The 10304-nt window shown below is 44.1% G+C and overlaps 1 protein-coding gene across 1 annotated transcript in view; it reads left to right on the forward strand.

Annotated features, from left to right (window-relative positions):
* MMRN1 (multimerin 1) overlaps positions 1-10098 on the forward strand; it is a 57386-nt gene extending 47288 nt beyond the window's left edge. Inside the window, exons 7-8 of the mRNA XM_068171062.1 lie at positions 7402-7548; positions 8642-10098. Of these exons, the coding sequence (XP_068027163.1) occupies positions 7402-7548; positions 8642-9063 (569 nt within the window). The 3' untranslated portion in view covers positions 9064-10098. The remainder of the gene's footprint in view (positions 1-7401; positions 7549-8641) is intronic.
* Positions 10099-10304: the final 206 nt, after the last annotated feature.

The following is a 10304-nucleotide window of genomic DNA, read 5'->3' on the forward strand; positions in this document are numbered from 1 at the left end:
TGTTAAAAAGGCCAATGTCATTTCAGCAACGTGCATTTGTGGCCAAGAGGGCAAATGGCATCCTGGAGTGCGTTAAGAAAAGTGTGTCCAGCAGGGCTAGGGAGGTTCTTCTACTCCTCTACTCTGCCCTGCTAAGACCTGGAATATTGTGTAAGTTCTAGAGAGACAGGGATCTGCTGGAGAGAGTCCATGAGGATGACTGCAGAACTTGAACATCTCTCCTAAGAATAAAGACTGAGAGACCTGGAGCTCTTTAGTCTTGAGAAGAAGTTCGAGAGGGGATCTTATCAACATCTATAAATATCTCAGGGGTGGGCAGCAAGATTAATAATAATAATAATAATAATAATAACAACAACAGTAATAATAAACCAGGTTGGAAGAGACCTTCAAGATCATCGTGTCCAACCCATCAACCAATCCAACCCACCTAAACAACTAAACCATAGCACCAAGCACCCCATCAAGTCTCCTCCTGAACACCTCCAATGATGGTGACTCCACCACCTCCCCGAGCTAAGCTATTTTGGGTGGTGTTCAGTGATAGGACAAAGAACAACAGGTATAATCTAGAACACAGGAGGTTCCATCTCATCATGAGGAGACACTTCTTTACAGTAAGGATGAGCCCTGGAGCAGGCTGACCAGAGAGGTTGTGGAGTCTCCTTCTTTGGAGACTTTCAAAACCCACCTGGATGTGTTCTTGGGTAGCCTGCCTTAAGTGATCCTGCTTTGGCAGGGTGTTTGGACTCAATGATCTCTGAATGTTCCTTCCAACCCCTAACATTCTGTGATTCTGTGCTTCTGTTTTCTGCCTGTTCCTGCCACTACACAGAATGGAAATCAAAAACCTTTCTTCAGAAATAAAATTAAGGGATCCCTTTGATCCTTTCCAAGTCTTCTACTTTGTTGGAAAATATCTGTAGTGCTACCTGCCTGGAACCAAGGAAGCTGCCACCTGCTCTGCTTTTTAGTCCACATTAATAAATTAATAAATTTCATTTTTATTATTTATATCATAATGAATTTTAACAAATAGCCTCCTTGATAACATTGATTATATGCTCACTCGTAGGAAAAGTGCAGATCTCTGCAGATGTTGACAAGCCCTGGTTTTCAGCAAGGTTTCTCCACACCAATGGTTATGCAGTGCTTGCACTCGTGCTGAACAAAGTCATACCTTACTCTTCTGCAAGTTACAGGAGTAGGACTAACTAACAAGTATCCATCTTCTGCTTGCATAGGTTTTACTTCTCTAGGAAACCTTTTTCCCTCAAGTTCCAGAAGACCATCCAGAGACATGTGCTGACTTTACTAAAATCTCCAGAGGAAACCCTAAGGCACAACTGACTAATTATGCAATGCATTTGATCTTATATCATCTTTTTAACTCAAAAAGATGATACTAGAATTCTAGAAGGAGGTGAATGACAATTGTCATTGATTCCAGTCTCTTCATTATTTGAATCTGCTCTAAGAGACTGAGGTTTTAGTTTGCTTTAATGTGTTCAGAATTTGCCCTGTTACTTTCCACAGGAATTAGTTTAAATCAATGAGAAACAATGAGGGATTGTGTTCCATATGCAAGAACATAAAGTTGTGAAGATTTCTCATGACATGGAATGATCAAAAGTAAAGGTTTATGTCAGCTAGAGGCTGCAATATATGTGAGGGATGAAATATGTAGCATTTTACCTGATACTAACTGTAATGGCAGACCAGGGTGAGTAAAAAGTGATGGTTTTAAGACAACTTCTGGTATCTAACATATGGGAAATTACAGCCTTTAAAGAAGAAAACATACAGTGAACTCTTCAGTTAGTTTTGGCTATGGATCAAGTCTGCTCCTACCTTCCAACGCACTGTTCTGCAGACATGCATGATGCAGCTTGAGGGCAGCTTATCTCACTTCCTTTCTGTTGCCATTTAGTGTCCTGCCTGTTCCCTCAAGAATCTCCTGGCTGCCCTTCTCTCCAAGGTGAATGCACACTCTTGTTGCTTGTCTTGTATTAGTTGTGGCTTACCTGAAGGGAGGTTGTAGCCAGGTGGGGGTTGGTCTCTTCTCCCAGGCAACCAGCACCAGAACAAGAGGACACAGTCTCAAGCTGTTCCAGGGGAGGTTTAGGCTGGAGGTAAGGAAGAAATTCTTCACAGAAAGAGTGATTGGCCATTGGAATGTGCTGCCCAGGGAGGTAGTGGAGTCACCATCACTGGAGGTGTTCAGGAGGAGACTGGATGGGGTGCTTGGTGCCATGGTTTAGTTGATTAGATGGTGTTGGGTGATAGGTTGGACTTGATGATCTCAAAGGTCTTTTCCAACCTGGTTAATTCTATGCTATTCTATTCTATTCTATTCTATTCTATTCTATTCTATTCTATTCTATTCTATTCTATACTATACTATACTATTCTATTCTAATTCTATGCCACCCTCCTACCAACATGAACACTTGAGAGTGCAACTGTGTTATATTTATGCATTTAAATAGTGCAGCCATGTAAGAGTGAGGTAATTTCATTCTCATTTTCTGTGTCTTATTTATGATTTTGTCTTGATGATTTCTGACTCCCAGCTGAAATCATAGAATCATAGAATTGTTAGGGTTGGAAGGAACCTCAAAGATCATCTAGTTCCAACCCCCCTGCCATGGGCAGGGACACCTCACTCTACAGCAGGTTGCTCGCAGCCTGTCCAGGTCTGGATGGATCTTTCCCTCCAGCTGTCAGCTGCATCACACAGCTTGGTGTCATCAGCAAACTTGCTGAGGGTGCACTCACACTGGCCTCCACTTGGCCATGGACCACTGACAGCCACCCTTTGGGTGCAGCCCTCAAGCCAATTCTTTATCCACTGAATGCTCCATCCATGGAACCCTTCCTGCACCAGCCTGGAGACCAGGATGTGGTGTGGGATAGTGCTGAAGGCTTTGCTCACATCCAGGTCAATAACCTCAGTTGCTCAGCCTTCATCTGTTAATGTTGTGACCTTATCACAGAAGGCCACCAGGTTTGTCAGGCAGGATTTGCCCTTGGTGCAGCTGTGATGATTGTGCCAAATTACCTCTTTGTTACTCTTCTGCCTCAGCAGTGCCTCCAGGAGGATCTGCTCCATGCTTTTACCCGGCACAGAGGTGACACTGCCTGGCCTATAGTTCCCTGGGCCATCCCTCTTGCCCTTCTTGAAAAGGGGAGTTATGTTTCCCCTTTTCCAGTCCCTGGGAACCTCCCCAGACTGCCAGGACTTTTGGAATCTGATAGAGAGTGATTTAGCAACCTCCTCACCAGCTTCTTCAGCACCCCTGGCTGTATCCCATCAGGCCCCATGGACCTGAACACTTTCAGGTTCTTAGATGGTCACAACCTGATCTTCACTCACCATGGGCAGTTCCTTCTTCCAGTCCCTGCCCTTACCTTCCATTATTCCAGGAGTGTGGCTGAAGCCCTTGCCAGTGAAGACTGAGGTAAAGAAGTCATTGAGAGCCTCAGCCCTCTCCATGTCATTCATCACCAGTTTACTTCCCTTTCTGAGGGGGCCCACACCTTCCATAGGGTTCTTTTTACCATTAAAAACAGATTAATTAATTAAAAACAGGCTATGTAATATAGTAGGAACTATTTTTCTAATCTGAATCTCTTGGCACCTTCACCTTAAGCAGAGAAAATGGATGTACTGTCTTAAGGTGCCCTTCAGCAAGGGAAAAGGAAAAGAAAATATTGGGCAGAGGAGCAGCCTCAGCCAGAAATGACAGCAAAAGCACACTGCTGTAACAGCACATGCAAGGTACAGGGAGATGACCTGCTCAGTGGGGATCTAGGACATTTGCCTATTACTCTGCAAAACCTAACTTGACTCAAACCTCTTCACACATTCTCCTATTTCTAGTGAATGGATGAGGCTCCTCAGTTGCTGTTAAGCAAAGCTGTACCTAGGCGTTAATTTAGTGCAGGTAAAGCTAGGTCTGAATTTGGTTTAACTCCAAGGTTAAGTTCAAACAGTTCTCTCTCAGCAGACTGTAAAACACTACCCTCAATCTCATTATCATTTCCTTTTTGTGATTGTTTTCCTGTTTCTTGGATTTACTTCTTGTAAGCAGAGGCCAATTAGCAGAGAACTGCTGTGTTCTTACACAAAGCTTTTCTATTTTGGGAATGAGATACAGTCAGCACAATCAGCTGTTTGCCTTCCTTTTCTGCTTTCCTTTCACACTTGGTAAACATGTGGATGCTTGCTAAATGCAAGTGAAATGCTCTGGATACTTGGTAGATACGAGTGAAAAATAACTTCAATTAAGTGCACAGCAAAACTACTATCTGAGAAGAAAAACATCATTTTCTCAAGTCCAGCTGCCTGTGCAGCTGTCATGATCCCACTCATGACTGTCCTAAATTATTTGATTTGAGGCATTATGGGATGGATGTTATTTTCTGCAAAAGGCATTACTGCTGTGCTGAAGTCCCTATACTCCATCAGTGTAAATGCAAGCCCTACAATGCGCTCTGCAATTTCTCGTGGAAACAGTTCACCTTAATGCAGCACTCTGTGAAATGGCTGGGTGGGAATCTGAAGATAACTGTGTGCATTACTGAAACATCTATGTGAAGATCCAGTTCAACATTTCACTGGAAGTAAGTAGACCCTTTTATGGAAGGCCCCTTCAGCCCCACCTACCAATCTAGGTTTGCCATGACCGGACCGTGAAGTCCTCTATTCAGAGCTCTGCTGGCACATGGCTCCTGGCAAAGCAAATGGTCATTTTCTGAAACAACTGACTTCTGTTTGACCACAGTCACAGAAATAAAAAAATGTGTGGCTTGAGAACACTTTGTGTTCAGAAATTTTCACAGCAAGTTTTAATGTGGTGCTCCTCCTCCCAAACTACTGTGACAATACATTACACAACTAAATTCAGTACCTACTGCCTCAGAACTGAGCAGCACTGACTGATAGATTTCTCCCTATCAGCTGGGCGTGATCTGTCTAGCTCACATGTCAGGAAGAGTTGCCATTCTAAGGCACATGGAGGACAGGGAACTGGTTCAGGACAGCCAGAAGGGATTTACTAGGGGCAGGTCCTGCCTCACCAACCTAGTGGCTTTCTATGACAAAGTGACTGTGTCAGTGGAGAAGGGACAACCTGTGGATGTGATCTGTCTGGACTGCTGCAAGGCCTTTGACACTGTCCCCACAGCATCCTGCTGGCCAAGTTGGAGAGATGTCGATTTGCTGGGTGGATGTTCAGTGGATAAGGATTTGGTTGGATGGTCACATCCAGAGGGTGGTGTTCAATGGCTTGAAGTCCAGATGGAGAGCAGTGACAGTGGTGTCCCTCGGGGGTCCATACTGGGACCTGTGCTGGTTAATATTTGTATCACTGACATAGAGGGATCCAGGCACCATCAGCAAGTTTGCAGATGACACCAAGCTGAGTGATGTTGTTGGTATACCAGAGGGACAGGATGGCATCCAGAGGGACCTGGACAGGCTGGAGAGGTGGTGAACCTCATGAGGTTCAACAAAAGCAAGTGCAGGATTCTGCACCTGGGCTGAAACAATGCTCACTATCAATATAGACTGGGGGAGGAGGTGATAGAAAGCAGCCCTGAGGAAAAAGACTTGGGGGTGCTGATGGAGGAGAAGCTGGACATGAGCAGGCAGTGTCACAGAAGGCAAATCACATCCTGGGTTACATCCAAAGCAGTGCTGCCAGTAGATCCAGAGAGGTGATTCTGCCACTTTGTTCTGCTCTGCTGAGACCTCACCTGGAGTACTGTGTGCAGGTCTGGAGTCTTCGATACAAAAAGGATCTGGAGACCTGATGGAGCAGGCCCAGAGAAGGCCACAAGAATGATCAGGGGCTTGGAGCAGCTCTGCTACAAGGACAGGCTGAGGGAGCTGGGGGTGTTCAGCCTGGAGAAGAGAAGGCTCTGGGGAGACCTAATAGCAGCCTGCCAGTGCCTGAAGGGGGCTACAGGAAGGCCAGAGAGAGACTGTTTGTAAAGGCCTGCAGGGACAGGACCAGGGACAATGGCTTCAAATTAGAGCAGAGCAGATTTATATTGGATGTGAGGAAGAAGTTCTTTACCATGAGGGTGCTGGAACATTGGAACAAGTTTCCCAGGCAGGTGGTTGAGGCTCCTTCCCTGGAGATATTCCAGGTGAGGCTGGACAGGGCTCTGGGCAACCATGTTCTAGTTGAGGATGTCCCTGCTGACTGCAGAGACATCTTAGTAGGTGTTCTGGAAGTGAGTTATTTATGGGCAGGGGGAAGTATTGAAAATGCTGTGGATAACATTTAAGATCTTGCAGCAGCAGCAGCCAGACTCTCCTGCAATGATTGTGACACATCTAGCTGAGTAATGTCATAGACCAGAAAGTTCAGCCTATACACTAGCAGTATAAAACCTGTGTTTTGCTACCCCCAAGGCTAAACTGTCTCTGTCTGAACAGACCAGCCTCTTGTGCCTGATCTAGTGAAACCAACCAAAGCACAGATTTGCCTGAACCATCAGGAAAATGTCTTTTTCTTTTTTGTCTTGCCAAAAGAAGGAAATACCATTGGATGTGTCACTATTGTCTCTTCCAAGTTTTGCCATTTCTTTCTGAAGGACTTCTGCAGTGTTATCAGTTGAAAGTCTCTCAGCTTGGAGCTTGAAGCTTGGAGCTTGTGTCTTGTGTCTTGGCTTCCTGTAGCGTCTGAGGGCTACCATACAAGAAGGGCAGAATGAGGCTGAGCCAGCTGTGTGTGGCTCACCGCAAAAAGTCTACCATGACCAACTGGAAGAGGGAAGTGAGCATCTGGTGTTGGGCAGACAGGTTTCTGTGTCATGCTATGGCTAGGAGGGGTGAGTTCTCAGTCTCCCATCTCCTTATGTTCTCCAGGTTGAATCTGTCTTGAGGAGCACCTATAAGGCTACCTTGCCTTAGATTATTATGGAAAGACTTGTGTAGGGAGCAGCAGAAGGAGAACTTCCTAATGCTTGGTTGTACCCACACTTTGATGGCTTTAAACTGACATTGCAGGGAGGTCATTAAATTAAGGAGGAGAGGAGGGAAGAAATGAAGAAGGTTGGCGTTTGCTGACAGGAGTCTCTTGGTCTGCACTGTCCTAGATGTTCAGCTATCCCAATGTCTTGATGATACTCATCAGTGAGATACTCCTGAGACTAGAACTCAGCATTTATAGGTAATTCTGAATACCTAGGAGGCTGTCTGAGGGTGTGGCAAAGAGGGAGGCTACACTAGAGAGGAGTTTGAGCAGACTGGAAGGGATCTAAAGTTGGCCTCCACACAGAACCTCAGCAAAATTCCAACGGCTTTATGACCTGACAAAGAGGCACCTGGGATGTGTCACTGTAATGACATTGCAATTGAGGTTGTTGGTTTTCCTCCCAATGTCACAGGGCAGTATTCATCTTGTGTTAGTTCCCCATGCCAGAATGGAGGAACCTGTATCAATGACAGACAGAGTTTTGTTTGTGCTTGTCGCCATCCCTTTGGAGGAGTTAACTGCAGTACCAAGCTGGTGAGCGACACTTCTTTGAGTGTTGGTAAGTAAACAATTTAGTAGTGCAATATGACAGCAGTATGGGTCTCTGCCCCAGGGCCTAATTAAAGAGCATTTGTTGGTCAAAGTTCTCACATTTCATTTTAATGAGTGCAAACTCAACCAGTAGTGTCCTGTGTGCTGAAGACATCAATCTCCATCTGTGGCTCATGATCTGTTTCTGTAGTATGACTAGGCACTGGGATTAAGTTGAGCTGGGAGCAGCACTGATAGCTGGAAAGCTCGCCACTGAGCTGTGCAAAGTTGGAGGGTGTGCAGTACATGCCTTTGAAGACAATAGGGAATTCAAAGAGGGAGATGAAATCACATCAGTGGAGAGTACTAGCTTCATCATGGCCATAAATGCTCCATAGATATAAGTAGCTACCATGACTGGCAGGACTTTGGCCTCAAGGAGTCTTTTTAGTCATGCCTCTTGTTTCCACCAGCAAAGCAGGAAGCCTTTGACAAAAACATTTCAGAAAGAAAAGTGCAAACTGTGCTTACTCAGCCCATAAAACAAATAAATAATTTGCATCCAGGCCTCATGGAATGTGAATTTTGTGCAGCTTTCAGCAGCCATTTGGCTGATTCTCACTCATGACAGCATATGAATGGCAAATAAAATAATTTGTACAGTGGCAGGGAAACATAGTGTGCAGGCTCAGCTTGAAGAGGAAAACATACACTTTTATTCCACCATTAGACATCAGGAGTGCTAAACCTCCTCAGTGCTTCTCTAAGATTTGTGGAGAAAATTCTTGGCTTCAGCACATACGTATGAACAATGAAAGAAAGCCTGGGGTTGGGAAAACTTTGAGGGAGAGAGGGAAAGGAGGAAGGGAAAGACAAAACCACCTAATGATAGCATAGTGTAGACAAACACAAAGTTCCCTTGCTGTTTCTGGAATTATTCTGTTGTGGATATACCCAGTGCTGTGGAGAGAGTGGCTTTCTGTGCGTGATGCAGAAGTAATGTTTCAGCTGTTGAAGCTGCTGGGTTACGTGCCTTCAGAAAGGCTGCTTCTGGTATGAGTGGTCTGAGCTGCCATTCTACAGTGTAACGCTGCTTGACATTTTCCTTTCTCCCTGCACAGATTTTTCAAAAGGATCTTACAGATATGCACCTATGGTGGCTTTTTTTGCCTCTCATACCTATGGAATGACAACTCCAGGACCCATCAGATTTAACAATCTGGATGTCAACTACGGAGCTTCGTTTGCCCCAGCAACTGGGAAGTTCCACGTTCCATATCTGGGCGTCTATGTTTTTGAATACACCATTGAATCATTCAGTCCACGTGCCTCTGGCTATCTGGTCATTGATGGAATAGACAAACTCACTTTTCAGGCTGAAAACATTAATAATAACAAGTTCACTGACAGAGTCATTACTGGAAATGCTTTATTAGAGTTAAACTATGGTCAGGAAGTCTGGCTCAGACTGGCAACAGGCTCTATACCGGCCAAGTATCCACCAGTAACTACTTTTAGTGGTTATTTGTTGTATCGTACCTAAAGCAGTCCAAATGTAAAAAGGAAGCAGCTTGCATGTGAATTTATCTTTGTTTTAAATACTTTGGGTGTTTAACAGCACTAAGTTTCTCAAAGTAACCATGCAATGGCATTTGAAGTACTAATTCTCCCAGAAGTCACTTGGCTATAGCCACCTGGATATCTATAAAGAGAATCCACAGATTAGAGGTGAGGAAAAGCCAAGCATGACTGGGAAGCCCATATGTAATTATGAGCTACATTTACACATCATAAACATGCTTGCAAAAGGTTGCTGAGAATCAGTTAAGGCAAATCAAAGCTGGTTTTGATTATTCCTCTAAAACCTGAACACATACATAAGGTGATGGATAGATTTTGATGATTCAGATGCTGGGTTACTGCTTAGCTCATTGTACCAAGTGATTACCATGTGTGTCTATCCTGTTTGGCATAAAATACATTTCTGTTCTGTTTTGCCTGGCATTATTCACCACCTACTTTGGCATGTTGGTGTTTAATTGAGTCATGATTTTTTATGTAACCGGGATGATAATACACGGATTTTTTTTGGCAGAAAAAAACAAACACAGGGGGAATACTTAAAAGTTGCATGTTGATACATTCAGATTAGAAATAAGGTCTTTATTTTTAGCACTGATCATAATTAGTCATGGGGAAAACATTACAAGGGATTTGGTTGTGTCTCTCTTTTGCTTGAAGTATTTAAATCACAGCTGGATTTTCCTTAGGTGGTATGTTTTTGAGCAAACATTGGCTTCACATAGATTTTAGCACGTAAAGTTTGGCCTACAAAGTACATGAGGTTAAAAGAGGTGACAGTAGTACTTTCTAAGCTTCAGCTCTATCAATCTGTGAGACTCTGTTTTTTGTTCCTCCGTTATATTCAGTAACTACTGGGGCAAGATAAAATTTGTTTCAATCTGTGTAAACCAAAATGCGATTTCCAAGAACCACGCCGAAAAAAAAAATATTCTTAGTTCATGCCATGACTGCCTGCAAAAATAAACCCTCAAGTTCATATCCTTATCAGCTGCAAGTCCTGTGTAGCTGTAGTTTGTTGCTCTCTCACCGACCAGTGTTACTGATCAGGTTTGCCTGTGGTTCTTGCTTTGGTCAACAGTAACTGAGTTTTGCATCCCAGCTGCAAAGTGAACAAACTTTCTCACATGTCCTTACCAACAATCAGTGCTACCGACCAGGTTTGTGGTTATCACTACTGTCTTAGTTTTAAGAGCAGACAGA

This window comes from Melanerpes formicivorus, unplaced genomic scaffold (assembly GCF_026170545.1).
Source record: "Melanerpes formicivorus ecotype bairdi unplaced genomic scaffold, bMelFor1.0.p_v2 SCAF_4, whole genome shotgun sequence".
Classification (NCBI taxonomy): domain Eukaryota; kingdom Metazoa; phylum Chordata; class Aves; order Piciformes; family Picidae; genus Melanerpes; species Melanerpes formicivorus.